The sequence below is a fragment of the Aquila chrysaetos genome, chromosome 3, assembly GCF_900496995.4.
Source record: "Aquila chrysaetos chrysaetos chromosome 3, bAquChr1.4, whole genome shotgun sequence".
In the NCBI taxonomy this organism is placed as follows: Eukaryota; Metazoa; Chordata; class Aves; order Accipitriformes; family Accipitridae; genus Aquila; species Aquila chrysaetos.
Window position 1 is genome coordinate 52,421,788 of NC_044006.1, and position 16,486 is coordinate 52,438,273.

Below are 16,486 nucleotides of genomic sequence, written 5' to 3' on the forward strand. Positions count from 1 at the left end.
CCTCCAAAGGTATGTCAGCACTATTGTGAAAGATGGCATTGCAGAATTATCAGAGCAGAATAATTAAATGAGAGGTTTTTTCCAGGTCTTCTTCCAAAAAGTCGTTTCTTTCTTATCGTTTCTTCAGACCTCTGCAAAGAAGTGTTGCTCTACTGCCCCCTTTTGAATCTTCCCCCTTATATCCTCCTTTCTGACTAAATTTGACTCCCGTTGTTGGCCTTGTGCAACTGGCTGTGCAGGGAGGGTTGTCCCACCTTCTGGGTAACCTGATAGTAATTGTAATTGAAGCCCTGTTCAGCTTAGTACTACAGCTGCAGAAATCAGGACAGAGCCAAAAGAGATGTCATTACTAAGTAGGATGCTATGCTCATCCTCAGATGAGCTTTAGGACTAATCCCAAGGTGTCAATAGTATTACTATAATAGCTGAAGCAGGAGGAATATCTTAGCACATAATGAGCTATGCTACATTTACGAAGAAAGAAGGAACAATATTCTAGGTTAAAAAACAGACGGGGATGTCATACATAACTATTATAAGCAACAGAGGGTGAAGAATTAATACAATAATGGAAAAGTACTGGGCTTTAGCAATGTGCTTGTGATGAATCACTAGATATGGATGTTCTAAAATTGAAATGCGTGAAGCACATTATATTATCTTAACACCAAGCAAGGACATTGTTGGACTTACAGGAAAAGGATAAATAGTATAGAAACAGGAATCAGGACAGCACCTAAAACCTGCTTGAGAACTTCAGCAAATGAAACAAATTTGGGCGTCATTGTAAACTTATTAAGCCCCCATAATAATCAGTCTTACATTAGGTCCAGTGATCCCAAGAACTATCAGTACATTATCTATAATTCCTGTTGTTTATTGTAATAAGCATAATCTCAGGAAAACCTCATGCATACCTTGAAACATCTGCAGTGAAGAGCCATCTAAAATACCTACGCATAAAACAGCTTGAAAGATTAGAATTTATTGTTCCTCCATCTCTAATGGTAAAAACCATGTATTCTATTCTAAGTGTGTAGCTGAAAACTGATTTCCTGACCTGCTTCATAGTGTGGCCGTATAGTGTGGCTGTGGAGGTAGCACAAGTCAGGTGGTAATAAGCAGCCAGAAGAAGGCAAGGAGAAACGCTTTTCACAGGTACTGTCATGAAAGCCCATGTGTGCTTGAGTCATGGCATGAGTATGCACTAAGGACCAGGCTCATTTCTGATTTCTCCCCCTGTGTTCCTGGTAGCACAGCTCCAGTGCAACTATGCTCTCCGTGAGGCTGCTTTGGTCTGACCAGGCTCCCTTCAGCTGCAAGCAGGCTGTCCGTGGGCAGTAGTGGGTATAAAAAAGTGATAGTTCTAGCACAAAAGACCCAAAACCCAAGGCACCCTAGTGTACTGCTTTGCACATCCCAGCTTGCCTGTCACGTCACACCTGAACCTGGATCACTGGAGATAGGGGCAGAGCCATGGAGATGCTGGTCTGTTCTCCGTCCGGAGGCTGACAGGGTCCATCTCTTGCAGCTCCCCTTTATGTGAGTCTTTCTGCCTCCCTGTTGTTTCTGCACTGCCTGTTGACCAACACTTTTTACCTTCATGTACCTTTTCATTTCAATGCGATCATCATCCTTGATCCAATACTGGTGCTAACCCAAGTGTGCTGTAGTGTTATGGGCCATTTGTATGGTTAAAGTAGAGAAAAGCCACTTCTTAGGGGCTTTATACTTGGACTGTTAAAATATTGTTGTTCAACAGTTGTTGAAACTGGTGTCACTGGAAAACACTCCTGTGAAAGAGGAAGAAAAATGAGGTGCTGGATTTTATGTAGCATCTCAGCCATTCCTGTGGTTAGAGCTGGCTAGAAGAAGAAAGACTAGAAATATCAAGACTATATAAGATTTAGCGTGGGAAATAATTCTTACTCATTTACTCGTATGTAGTATCATATGGCACAGTCATCACAGTTAACAGGGAGGAAAATAATGTGTTATATATTTTACAGATGGCTTTTTTTTTTAATTAGGAGAGACAGGAGCAAGAAACATTTTAAATAGCTCTTTCAGTACATAGTAACAAATGTTCACAAACTCTCAGGAGGGTAAGATCTACCTGCAGCTACAGCTATAACCCAACTTAGTGCTGCAAGCACTCCCAGCACAGAATACAGGAAAAGTAGATGTTTCACAGGTAACTTCAGTTGCTATTGATTTTGCTTATGCTTTCTAGGCCACAATATTGTGTGCCATTTGTGAAAAGTGATGTGTATTTTAAAACTGTCAACAGTTTGTAAGGCAAAGTCATTCCTTTGCCTGCTTTTCACCAAATCCCTATAGATGCAGCAGAAGTAATGAGGCTAGCAAGAAAAATAGAGGCACCTACCGGACTGGCTTTACACCACACTACAGAACGCTTTACGGTACAGTGTGTAACTGTATGTATACCATATTCGTGCTTGTATATCTGCTCATTGCACAGCTGACCAGGATGCATTGTTTATATCTTCGTGAATCTTTTTGGCAGTTTTGAACCAATACACACTGCAGTGAATAGTCTGGAGAAGATGCAGACAGTTCCAGGCATTTTCCTCTGATCTAGCTGTCCAATTTTTGCTTCAGTTGAGTTGTCTACCATTGCTGATCAAATACAACTATGTGGCCGACAGCGTAATTACATATTATTTCTGTGTCATTTGCCTGCCCCATTACCTCTGGCTCACCAGAATGGTTCTGGCAAGGCTCAGACAGTAATAAGGTTACTTCTTATTAGAGGCAAATCCTCTGAACCCTCTTTTCCATGACTTTGTGTTTTATGTAATCTCAGTGACACAGAACTGCAATGCTCCCATTTGGATCTTGTAGGAGATTTACATCCATGTGTGCTACACTGAAGTGGAAGTGCCACACCTTTATTACATTTTGAGATTACATATTTCTGGTTTAGATGAGGACAGTTACAACTGATGTCATATTTTCCTTTCCCTCTGAAAATGGGTGACCTTGAGACCATTTCAAGATGAGAAAAGCTGTTACAATGCTGTTCCAGAGATAAATGTTACACAAGTGGTTGTGTTGCTTGCTACATGTCAAGTAGACTAAGCATCCAAGTCTGTGTGCCTTTTCCCATTAAATTTCTGGGTTTCAGATGTGTAGGGTACTCACGGGATTTTTTGCCCAGGTAGAAAACACCTCACTCCTAGTTTTTAAGCTGTCTGAAAAATAAAGTTGTGTGAATGCTCACTATCTTACTGTGGCTGAAGGTGATCTATAGGCACGTTGCTCAGCCCATGCACCACTAGTGGTCCATGAGACATCAGAATGCACTGTGTCTTGATGAAAGCCATGTTTCTCACTCTAATGCAGAAGTTCCATTTTTATAAAACTAAAAATGATGTGTTAATGCAAAGAGCTTTGCTTGCTTGAACTCCCACAACTGTGAAGCAATATGATGATACATGGCGGCCCCTGGATATTTTTCCCAGAAAGGCCAGATGGGTGTTGATTTAGGAAAAAAAAAGAAAACCAAAAAGCTGCCAATTCAGTTCCCTCCTAGCCTGTGGAGTCGTGTCCATGCTCTGCCTCTCCTGTACTTTGTGCAGCTGAAGCAGTCATTCTCGACAGCCAGAGGGTTACACTGCCATGTGTGCATCCGCAGCCTGGCCGAGCTAGCTGCATTCGGGAGCATGCAATCCCACAGTCTTGTTCCCAGTGTCTCTCTTCTCCACAAGCCACACTTGCTTGTTCACCTAGCTGGGTGTTACCCAATCTCTGGCTTTCTCTAGCCGCGTAAATATGCTTTTTGAGCTGCCATTATGCTTATCTGTGAACCAGATCTTTCTGGGGTTTTTAGGTCATTTTTAAAATACCCAGATTCTTCATAGGTCTGCAGCCGTGAAGGTTAGAAGCAGCTGAATCAGGACAACCAGGGTAGCCTCAGCTGGCAAAGACACAGAGCTTAACCCAATTCTGCTGCTGGTGACGTAGTAACATGGAGCTGTACCCCACATCAGCTGAATTTGCCACTAGAGATCTACAGAGGAGACAAAATTAAAAGCATACAGGCCTCCAGTGAAATCAAACATAAGCACATGCAAGGCTGGGGACACGCATACACACACAGGGAGTCCACTTTAAGTCTGAAAAGATGCTCATACACAAAGACAAGGATTTTATCTTAACAGGTAAAGTCTAATACTGCTTTTGGTTTTGTTCTTTAATTCCCAGAAGGGTCAGCTACGACGTGTCTCTCCAGGAAGACTCCACAATGAAAAAAACAACCCACAGTTGCTTCTTACTACTGATCATCTTTCTAACTGTAAGTGTGAGAAAACTGAACTGCTCATGACACATGCCAAATTTAAACTTGTGATGGTCAGAAAAATGAGTACTGTTACATTTGTTATACTGCACAGGTGAAGGAATGAGTTCCCTTACTGATAAATTTCAAAATAAGGTTAATAAAGTTTCTAAATAAGATATTGCATAAAAGTTTGAATTTGAAAACATTGTTTCTTGGTGAGACAGAACTGACAGTCTGAAGAAGGTAATGCATGTGATTTTTCATTTCTCTGTTTTACAGGCTGCAACGTATAAGTGACATGGAAACTTAACGTGTTTGAAAATTTCCTTAACTTTGTTGTGTGAGACAGACTGACTTAAGTAATTGTGGTTTCTCACTGTTTATAGTTACTCTGCTATTAGGAAAGCAACTGAAATGGAAAATAACAGTATAAAGTTTAGTTATTCAGTTCAAATGCTATTTTCAACTGTTTAATATCAATATTACAGTTATTTCAATGTATGCAACATGGCTGAGTAACTGGTGTTCTAAACATGTAGTAAATTCATTTCTACCTAAATACCTCTCATGTAAGTTGAATGCTTTCTCCAATCTCTACTTGTGAAACCTCAAATTATTAGCAATTATCATAAAATCATAGACATTACGTGTAGTCAGAAATTAGAATACTGCCCAGAGCCTCAGTTACAGAATGGTGAGAATATGTCTGAATGATGCTACTGGGAACAAGCACCTCTCTACCTTGGTGTGGTATGACTAACTTGCATGCTGGATGCCACCTTATTCCCCAACTAACTGTTTATCTCTGTGTTCCTGAAGAAAGCTTTCATTCTTACTCTTCTTGTGTTTTGTTGGTTAGCTCCTCATGCCCCTCTGCTTCTCATCTTCTCTTCCAACACCTGAATGTGGAACATTTGTGTGCATCTCCCCATCAACTCCCATCCTTTCTGGCTATAAGTTGTAGAAATGGGGCTAGAAGACACGTTGGGGAACAGTAGAGACTGCTCTCCCTGGTTTGTTTGTTGGGTTGTGTCCCTCCTCTTCTCTCAGCCTAGCATAACTTGCCCCCAGTGCTGTTTGCCACTTAAATTTATATGGATAAAAAGGAGGGAATGAAAGTAGAGAACAGTAAGAGAACAATGGATAGAAAGAGGGAAAAAGAAAACAATTAAATGAGATCATGGAGAACCCAGGAGAACAGCAAAGAACACCTCGCTTTGGTAAAATACTGAATTCATAGTTCAGGATTAGAACCCTCAACCAAAGAAGAGCTGGAGAGCAGGAGAAAGAATGGAGGAAAGTTAATACATTTCTGCTAACTTGGTCTCAGAAGAATTTGTCCAAAATTGGTTAATGATTTGAGGAATCATCCCTGTGCTTGGCAGAAGTCTTCTGCCTTGAGGTATATTGGAATATTCTGGTATTTGTGACCTATTGTGGCTGTTCCACATAGCCCTGCAAGGGATGCACATAGCAATGCACTGGCTGGGAAATCACCCATGGTTAGAGATGTCTCTAACAAAACAGCCTGACAGAGACCAGATTCCTTCTGGGTTTGAATCCCAGCTGACCTGCATAGCCTGACAGGGGCCTTGGCAAAGAACAGTGATTCTTCCTACAACAAGCCAATGCCGACTGAAGGAACAGTTCCAGATTATTTTAATTCCCCAGTCAAGTGATAGGACTGTAAATATTCTGATAACTAAAATTGTCAACAGCATTTCTGAGCATCTGAGGTGCTCTGACCTACAGCTTGTATTTGTAGGTCAACCCTGAAGGACTGGGCTGATCCTTGCCCTGTTGTCCACAAATCTTTTAAATTTCTCACCCATGATAGCATATGTGCAACATTAGTTCTGTGCTCATTCCTGCAGTACTCCAGGGCTAGGATTTCTTTAAGAAACTGCAGTGAGATCTGCATCCCTTTCCTTTTAGATATCTTTGCACCAAAGGGCTGTCCAACTTCTGATCTCAATAGATAACTTAAGCACAAATTTACTTACATTTTCACTGTTTCAATCTCTATATTCCTTCCTTCCCCACTGCAGTGGCCATACTGTCATCTACTTAGACACGTCCTAGACTAATTTATCTTCTGGTAAGGGAGAAGCCATGGTCATAGAAGGAGGCCATGAACAAGCTCTGTTTCCTTGATGACACTTGCCAGAACACTGCCGTTAGATCAAATATGAAAAATACTTGGCATCAGTCATTTTTCCAAAAATTTCCCCACCTGTAGCTGGTAGAAAAACATTCATTTTTTACATTTTATTTGCGGTCTGTAATAAGGACTCTTCCAAAAAGACTGCTCCCATTCTGTTGGTTCTTCTAATCACACCTTAGTTCCCAGAGCCATGAGCCACTGTGACTTGCATGTCAGCCACTGTCTGAGGTTGAGGAAGATAAAGTAATTAACGTGATTTGTGACACAGGGGTGATGTCCCATTCCTGTTCTCTACACACCCCACAAACCATCCTCCAGATCTTTCTTCTTTGATGGCTTTGATGGTTTACTATCATCCTCTTGTCCGTGTCCTGCACTCCCAGCAAGCTGTTGCAAAGCAACACAATCTATTGAGGTCCTTGCTTTCTCCTCTGGGCTACAGGCAATCTACTTATGCCATTTGTCCCACTGTAGGTGCCAGTCCCACTGTGGTGGTCACCACTATTGAGAAGAGCATGCTTTTACCTGAATTTTCTTTTCTTGGGGTAGCTGTGATTCCCTAACACACTTTCAGTGTTGGAGCATTCTCTGTCCTGTATACAGTGTCAGTGCTTTGCAGAAGACATCCTCAGATTCATCCCATATCTCTCCTTGAATGTTTTCTCATAGAGTCTAGTTACATAGTGTCCATAGACACCCCCTTCCCACAGTCTCCTTTAGACTTGTCACCAAGGGGTTTCGGTACCTTTTGATAGAAACCCTCTCTCCTACATATGTCATTTTTTGCATAGAATAAATAGCACTTTACTCTTCTGTGTACATGTCCATAACAACTCACCTTTGCCAAACAAAAACTAAAGCACCAGTTGCTCCAAACTAAAGCGCCAGTTGCTAGTTTAGAAATAAAACTTAACTCCTTATTGTCTTCCTCTTTGATGGCTTCCCTTGGTTTTGGATGCACAAAAATGCATCACCAGATAGTCCTCTACAATTCAAAGAGAATTCCATTAAAAAATTTAACTGTTCATTATTTCTTAGTTCACTTTATTCCTGATGGTCTCTAGTTTTTGATAATTATTGAGAGCCACAGAGTGTGACTGAGATTTGTTCCTCAAGTACACGAACCCCTGTGCACTGGAGCAATTAGTTTATCTCCTCAGTGCACATTTCTCTCCACAAGAAAGATGGAGCGTCAGCACAGTGTGTCCAGCGGCATTAAGCTCCAGAGAATGAGGAGAAGGAAACAAAAGTCTCTTTCCTGTGTGACCAATCAATTTTGCAGGACATTGAGAAAAGAGAGTTCTATTCTCTGCACAGTTATGTCAAGTAGGAATTGTCATCTAGTGCCTACAAATGGTAGTTTGGTCTTATCCTGTACACGAGGATTGATGGAGTAGTTTTTCTCACACATTCCAATTTTGTCCTGAGCCAACCACAAAGTGCACAATAAGGACAAAATGGATGCCGCAGCTGAAGACCACACTATTATTCAATTATGTCCATTAGACCAAGAATGTACTTTAAAATAAATTAATTTTGAGTGAAAAACATATTGTACAAGTTCATTAAGTCCAAATCTGTCAAATTGTTACCAAGCCTCAGTCACTAAGCTATACATAATCTGGTACATTGTGTCAGCTCCTGAAAGGCTTGTGAATAATTCCCATTCACGAAACACGGAAAATTAATTATGTGAAAGCCTAAATGTAATTTTCAGTAACTGCACAACTGGTGTGTGTTTGCAATGCAGTTGCAGTAGGTTCAAGTCTCCAGAAGCCAATTAGTAAAACATTTGCCACCCTGATGAGGGCACCGCTCATGGTGTACCCATTTGATCCTCACAGCTGGGGGTGCAATACGTGCCAGTGGGGTGGTGTGGCCATGTGTCCCCCTGGGGTCCTGCTGCCTGCCCAGCTCAGTGGCTTTCACCATGAGTCTCTAAAACCTGAGTCTGTGCAGGTACTGTAAGCACAAGCCTTTTCCTGCTTAGCCAGCAGCTCTTCCACCACCTGGTCCAGAGCAGGTCCCACCCTTCGGTGGGCAGGAAGAGCTGCTGAAGATCTGTCACAGCCTCCTCCTGTTGTCACAGCTTCGTCAGAGCCTAGCTTGCTCTCTGGCGCTGAGGGCTTCCCCAGTCTTGGATGATGAGAACCCCTGGGTCTCATCACCTGAGACCATGCCTTTGAAAGCTGTTGCTCTGAAAAGCACATTTCCCTTTGTAACTATGGGTTCCTTCAAGCTGTATGGAAGTGGACTTGCAAGTTCTGGAGCTCTTCTCACACAAGGAAAACTCAGGAAAGCAAGCTGCTGAGAATTTAAGGTGGTGAGAATTAGTGTGAGAATTTGACACGCGAGCTGCTCACGGTTTCCCAAGAGGGAGAGGAATGCCTTATTCTGTTCTACTCACCCAGTTTCAGGGGTGATCAGGACTTTTTGTCTCCATCTTTGCTTTTTTAAAAAATAAGAATGTTGCCATGTAGCTGATTGCCCTAACGAGGCCTCTCACAAGATGATAATCAGAGCTGCAAGCAAAAATTCATGAAGCATTCTGCTGCCTTCCTTTAAGCCCACAGTTTGCATCAGGCTACTCCAGGAGTAACGCTTCCTTGCGTGAGCAAATCCTGCAGCAACGGAAAAGAATTGTAAGATTCGTGAGTTGTTTTTCATTACAAGTGCCTTGTCTTCATCTGCTGTGGCTGATAACCTCATGCTTGTTTAAACAGCTGCCAAAATCTGCAATGTAAATCATATGGGATCTCACTGTGAGATAATTTCCATCCTGCTTCAACAGCAATTGAGTATGGGAAAATTTTAACATTCAGTGGTTAAGTAAAACATGTCATATTGAGGTATTTCCCCAAAGAAATTGTCTGCTGTTTCCTAGCACATTTGTGATGGATAAGAAATTACTGTTAAGTTTACTGAGCACCATGCACTAATGACCTTCCTAAGGCATCACAGTCGTTTTCTTTTCTGTCCTAACACTCGCAGCTGTGAAAAGTAGTTTAAATGTAATCGATGTATGAGAGGAGCTCTGCAACCAGTCTAAATCATGCTAAGCTCTCACTCAAAGGTGTGATGTGTTGAAGGACAGGAGTTTAGTGACCTACAAAGTGGTGACTACACATAGCAGTTTTAAAAGAATTGTACCAAATGAATGGCTGAGCTATTGAAATCAGTAACAAACAGTTAGAGCATCCAGAATTTGAAATATGTTTTGACTGATCTCAACAATAAACATTACAAAATTACCATATTTAGTGGAAGAGGGAAAAAAACAAAAGCAAAGCAAGCTACAAATGCTTTCTTTTCCTAAATGTCATGTATAGTCAACAGTTAGTATACTTCAAGCTCCTTGATGGTGGAAGGAAAATATTTGGGGATGCTTGTTCATCATGTCCTATATTTTTTGGGGGAAAAAAAAAGGAATTCTATGCTTGCTTTATCTGAATTCTCTCTTCCAGAAATGGGCACAGTCTTGCACAGGTTAATAGCAGGTGTCTGTCTTACAGAAACTGGGGCACTATTTGTTCTTTTTGATATAGATTAATAATGAAGCCAAATTGTTTTCTCTAGATTCCTTTATTAATTCTAGGTATAAAGTGAACTTCAGCACTCCCAGCAGCCTGTTTTTCTCTTTGTAATGATAATTCATTTTCTTATAACAGTCGTTTGTCACGTGGTGGCTTGGTGGTCGTATGTATGACGTCATTTACTTGGACTTTTAGGAGTGACATCATATGTACGGCTGCTAAACTGCTGCATGGGACATCACTTAAACAGTTTTCTTCTGAAGAAATCATACCAATCATTTTCAGGCTATGAACACATCCTGATTATTAAGTTGTGAATTATTTCTTTCTCTTTAATAAAGAATATTTATAAATGAATGAGGCATTCCTTTATTGTATCTGACATCATTTATATTTCCATCTGAAGTAACTGATGGATGGATGGGAAAGGTTTTTAATGTGCAGTAATGGACTCTGAACATTCACAATTTTTTCAATACCTTAGGTAGTAACCAGGTCTTGGCTTTTTTATGGTGAAAACATGTGTTTTAAAACTTAATTCCTAAAATACCTAGCTATAATCATTAAAACGTAGTAGCAGAGGTGATTCCTAATCATTAATTTCATGAGAGCACACACACAGAGACACACAGAGACTCGTGGGACATTCCCAGCCTCTCCCATTAGCATGATACACACTAAGCTTTCCCCCTGTGCAGCCATGCCCAAGCTCCTGCTACTTCTGATAAGAGGATAATGACCCAGAGATTTCTTTCTGTCCCATGTGCTCTTTCCCAACCCCCACGGTAAGGAGCACAAGAAGACTAAAATAAATAATAATATCTGACATCACAAATGTACCAAGATTTTTGTCTGACTGAGCCCCAGGAATATAAGGCAGGATCATCAGCCCACTGAACTGACTTCAGGGAGGTCAGGCTTTAGGCTCCGAGTCCTGCAGTAGTGGTGGACGTATGATTCTCCTACGCACAGTAGAAACCACCAAAATTGCAAACAAACAGAGGTGTGACTGCTCAACCTCCAGCAAGCCACCAAATTCATTTTTCATTAGTCTGCTGAAATGGTCATCTGATTTTAAGGTAGAAGAAAATATTGTTCAAAATTCTACAGCCAGCTTTTCAAATCGAGGCAAACAGAAATGAGTAATAGCAATCAAAGGGAAGAGTACATTTAAAGGTCATATCGCAGATGAACAATACCAGTAACGCACCTACATATAACCCCTTATTTTGATTTCACACACAAGCTATTCGATTACATCAGAAGTGCCTGGAAAGTTTTTTGTGCAACTAACTTTGAAAAAATGAGTCTTTGTGTTTGGTAAAAAAAAACCAAAATAGATAATTTAAGAGGCAGCTGTAATCTAATATCATTATTCCAGTTTTTATCCAAACTTGCTTTAGATTTACTGTAGGCCATTACGTGATTTCCAGTGATGAAGTAATTTCCATTGAGCTTTAGTGACACAGTCTCATCCATATTTTTAATCTCTCTGAATGAATTTCTGGCCCAAATGTGGGCAATAGAAATTTTGCTGGCAATTTCAGCTGGGCCATGATTGCCTTGCACAGAAGCAGTAGAATGGGCAGTCCTCCTGGTTACATGGTTGAGCACTTTAAATAGTTTTGTGCACAATCCAATACATTTATCCTAACCACCACCACAGGTACTCTCTGCCTCCAGGTATTAAAATATTCTCATTAAGCTGTACCCAACAAGCGTTGACTTCTTCAGGAACTGGATTAGTCCCTTACACACAGCAAGTTATGAAAATGACCTTTAAGAGTAAGGTGTCTTTGATCTCTGAATTGTATCTTACCCCCCAAAAATCATCATCTCTAGTTACAAACCATTACATCTTCGCCAGTTAAAAGATGTAAATAGAGGATTCCTTTTCTGATGCTATATCTTACTTTTGATTTCAGCTTATATGTTTCTATACTGTGCAATCTTCTGGGAATGGTCTGTTGTTTTAAAAACGGTGTATAAAAGAGGCTCCAAGAAAAGCTAGAATAGGGAAAAGATGTTCTGAAGCACTAAACAATTTCTACAGTTTCTATCTGTGTAGCTGGCATTTGCCAACTGTTTCATATCTGTGTTGTGATTTATTCTGTACAGATAAAGCAAATGAAACTGCAACAGTATTTATGGCCAGCAGCACCAGTCTTTCTGGTCTCTGTCAGCATGAAAAGATTTTGATCTTGTTTGGTCAAACGTATGTGAAGAACAGATCATCGCCTTCCTAGAAGAAAACAAAAATAAAATAAAAGCATTGTTTCAGGACAAGGAAAATTGGTGATGTTTTCCGAGCGTAATCAGATGGTTATGCTCTCAAAACAGGGGTGTGTTCCCAAACTGGCCCAAAGTAACAGAGGAATCCTCGAGAAAAGAGGTGATGCCACAGAAGTCCCCCTAGCTTTCTTTGATAATACCATTATTCCTCTCTTGAATGCAAACAGCTTGGAACTGGGGTATTATTCAAAATAAGAATGGAAAAAACAAGCATGGAGTACCTATGAATCGCTTCAGAGAAGTACTGAAGCCTGTGGCAATACATGGACACAAAGGGCTAAGACAGACCTGAGGGTGTCTGAAGAAACTCATCTGCCCTTTCCTACACTACATGCTGGATTTAGGATATTGCTTGGTTGGTTTTTAAATGATCCTCATGGACTCTAGCTACTCCCTTTAATCTTTTCATAAGTGAGGGATCTGTGATGTGTGGCTTTGCTTCTGTATTTGCCATTCTGGCTTTCTAGATGCTTAAATTTTCACTTGGATGGCCAGATGAAATGTTCCAAATGACTTCACTGCCCAATTATATCTTTGTGTGTGTGTGTGTATACATACACATAAAATTTATTTAAAATTGTTTCAAAATTTATATAAAATTGATTCTGCCAGAAAATATCTTCCTTCTTATTCCTCCCATTTTATTTCAAGTACCTGTTTAAGTGCAACGAGATAAACTGCCTTCACTGTCCTCCAGTCTTCAGATAGTAGTTGTATCCAGTTGAAAAGGAAGATGTTTCTATCAATCAAAGGAGATTAGATTGAATTAAGAAAAAAATAATTGATTAGGTGTAAGAGTACAAAAATATTAAACTCAGATGGTTTGGCACAGAAGTATTGGGATAAAGTAATGATGCACCTTTTTTTTTTTTCCCAACTAAGTCAAACAACATCCTGTTGTTTTGTTGTGTATTTTACCAAGGGGTTTTAGTTGTGCAAATGGGATAAAAAGTAATGTATTAATGAGATATAATTGCTTGTGATGTTCAATTAAAAAAAGGGGGAAAAATGTAAGAAGTAAGCTGATATTTGAACTTTCAAACCTGTCATGTTTTCAGCTTGAACGACTACAAATGCTTGCTTAAAGATCTGTGTACTAGTATTTGCTGCTAAAAACATCAAGTTTGTGTGCTTATGAGAGTCCTAAGTTTTGAAGCAGCCTATAAGTGACTCTGTATGTGTTTGTGATGGCTTTAGTATGATTTTGTATAGGGAAAAATAGAGGGTCATACAAGGGAAGTTCCATAGCAGCATTGCTTTTGCTTGGGGAAGCAGAGGAAGTAACGCTTTCCTATCACCTTCACGCAGAGAAGTGTCCTGATACAGGATTAAGGCAGAACAGAATTAACTAAAGCTACGCACTCTCATTTCCACCCTGGCTCACAAACCTAGGCTGTGCAACAGAAGGATGGATGGATGGATGGATGGATGGATGGATGGATGGGAAAAAAGATAACTGACCTCTCTCCCTGAGATTTTTGCCTTCCAGAGGCAGCGAACCTTCCCTTTGCCCTGCAGGCAGCTCAGAGTGGGAGAAGTCAGAAGATGCCACTCAGTCAAAGAGGACCTTGCTATTCAGACTCTCAAATTTAGGGTCACTGCTTAGGTACTTCACTAGGAGTTAAGGCAAGGTAGTGAGGTTTAAACTGTCTGCTCTGTGTTTCTATGACCTTAACAGTTGAAGGAGCACAAAGCAGGTGACATAAACCATGAAATAATCAGTTTTGTGGCTGTGGCACTGAGGTATTTTGTGTGAGCGGTCTGGAGGGAAATCGGCACAAGTGAGCAGAAATACATGGGTGTAACTTTGGGCAGATACAGAATTTTTTTGCAGATCACTAAGCTAAATGAAAGGATTTTGAAGACTTTTTCAAGTATTTAATGGTCCTCTGTTTTGCCAAGAAAAAGGGCTTGGTTAAAATCCTGAGTTTATAGTGAGGTAAACTAGTAAAAGTTTAGCATTTACTTTGCAAGCAGTATAAGACCTATCATAATGCTAAACACATGTGCAAATAAAAGGCCTCTGAAGCATTCGTAATAGAGATTTCTGATCCTCACTATTTTATCCTCCTGGTTTATTCACTTGTACTAACACTTTTTCCTTTCTGTACAGAGAATGGTTCCAAGTCTTTCTTCTACTGTAAATTATACTGATCCTACATTAGAGCCTGTAGTAACTGAAAATTCAGTCATACGACAGAAGATAATAGATTCGCAGTTCAAATGCTATGAAAGGATGAACAGAGCTCCTCCGTATAAGAAAAAAGGTAAAAAAGTTTAAAAAAAGGTCTGTTTGTGTATTGCCACGCTTGCTTATATCACTATAAATATTTTCTTCTGCATACTAACCCATAGTTTTCCTCGGGGTGCAGTTTCCTTCCTGTAAGCAGTAGTCAAATTCACACTAACTTCGCATCCTCTTAAGCTGAACAGCTCTTCCTCACCGTGCAGATGGTACCCCTGTCATCTACATTTCTGGCTCAGTGCTTTGCTGCTTGACTATCTCTTGTTCTTGCTTAGGGAATGGCATTCTCCAGAACCTTTCAGCAAGCTCACACAAAGACCTGATTATGAACAGTGATCTCTTAAATATAAATGCCATTCTGCTTGCTTCACTCACTGTTTTGTTTTTCTGTCATTATTCTACTGACTGATAGCTGCCATGCTCTGTACCAGCACAGATGTGCCAGGTATTCCATATTCAGCAGTGACACTAGCAAAAAGAGGTTTATAAAGCACTGTGGATACATCTTTATTGAATATGAGGCACATATTAAGATTAATGAAAAAGGAAATGACAAATAATATATGGTGCTACAATAGCACAATATAAATGAAGCAGCATTTCTGGTTGGGACTGAGCGTTCTGGTGACTTTTTCTCACAGAAAATATGGAAGAAGTTAGGAGGAGGATAGAGAAAAAATATTGGAGGTATTGTGGGGATTTATACGAGTAAAGAGCAGAGATACTGAGGGCACAGTTTGAAGAGAAAATATATTAAAAAAATCATGATTAAAAAGCCCCAACATAATAGATGGGATGGAGATAATGTGGGATTTTTTGTAATACAAGAACACAGACATTTCTATAGCTCTTTACCACAAAGATTTTTATTGGCCTCTGTAAGACTCAAAGAATTAGATGTTAAGATACTCAGGTCTTGATGCAGAAATGTTTTTGAATGAATATAGAGATTCCCATTGCTTCAAATAGGTTTTAATTCAGGCCAATAATGGGGAAAACCCACAAGTATTTAAACAGGGTTAGGGGATAGAAAGCATCATGTTTCAGACATAAACAAGCCTTTAGTTGCTGGGCTTGAGGGGGAGATAACTTACTGTCTGCTCAGATCAGTCTTAGTCTCCAGCTCTATAAATTTGTAATTTTTGCATGCATTGATAGTTCTGCTGGATTAACCTTTCTTTTGCACCTTGCTCATGTGATTAGTTGCAAAGGGCTGCAACTGGCATGAGCTGGGAATTCGCATGTCTCATGACATATGAATTCCTGGTAGTGTTCTCAAGGGCAGCGTTGTCCGAGGAGGACAGCAGTGGCAGACCCACAGCCATCAGACACAGCACAGCAGTTCCTGCACTGCTTTGACTGGCAACTAGATTTAAGTGATGCCATTGGGGACTGTTATGTTCATAGCAAAATGCACTGAATTTATTTATAACCCAGAATGAAGATAATGGGTGACTAAGGAATGATGCCAACACTACTGAAGTTGCTTTTTCAACTGAATTACAGGATCCTCACCAGCCCTCCAACATTTACACTTCATACAGGGTTGGAAGGGAGCAAGGGTCTAAGTCTCTTGGCTGCAAATTTGAAAGGGAGGATGGGATGAGATGGGAAATTCCTTTAATGCAAAGGACAACCGTAGGCATGTCTCCTGAGAGGAAAAACCCAACACATGAACTGAAGGGGTATACTGGGTATGCATTTTCAGCACAAACAGTAGCGGAGTCTAACATTGAAGTTCCCAGGAAAGCCCGGTGTCTGGTACAACTTCACAGAGCCAGCCAAGATGTGTCTAATTTTTCCCTGGTATCGCTGCAGTCCCTGATGGAGCCTATTTGTAGACTGGCACAAAGGTAGTTTAAATCCTTCATAATCCTGGGGCTCAAAGCTGATGTCAATGAACTGCAGAGTATCTCACACTCAGGAGCCAGAGAGATGGTATAATACAG

At 40.4% G+C, this 16,486-nt stretch overlaps 1 protein-coding gene across 3 annotated transcripts in view; it reads left to right on the top strand.

Moving 5' to 3' along the window:
- Window positions 1–16,486, top strand: part of CALCR (calcitonin receptor) — a 181,368-nt gene that overhangs the window by 100,101 nt on the left and 64,781 nt on the right. For 2 of the 3 annotated variants that reach the window (XM_030010291.2, XM_030010292.2), the window contains exons 2-3: window positions 4,228–4,318; window positions 14,406–14,559. In XM_030010291.2, coding sequence (XP_029866151.1) covers window positions 4,228–4,318; window positions 14,406–14,559 — 245 coding nt within the window. The remainder of the gene's footprint in view (window positions 1–4,227; window positions 4,319–14,405; window positions 14,560–16,486) is intronic. The other variant, XM_030010293.2, reaches the window with a different exon arrangement.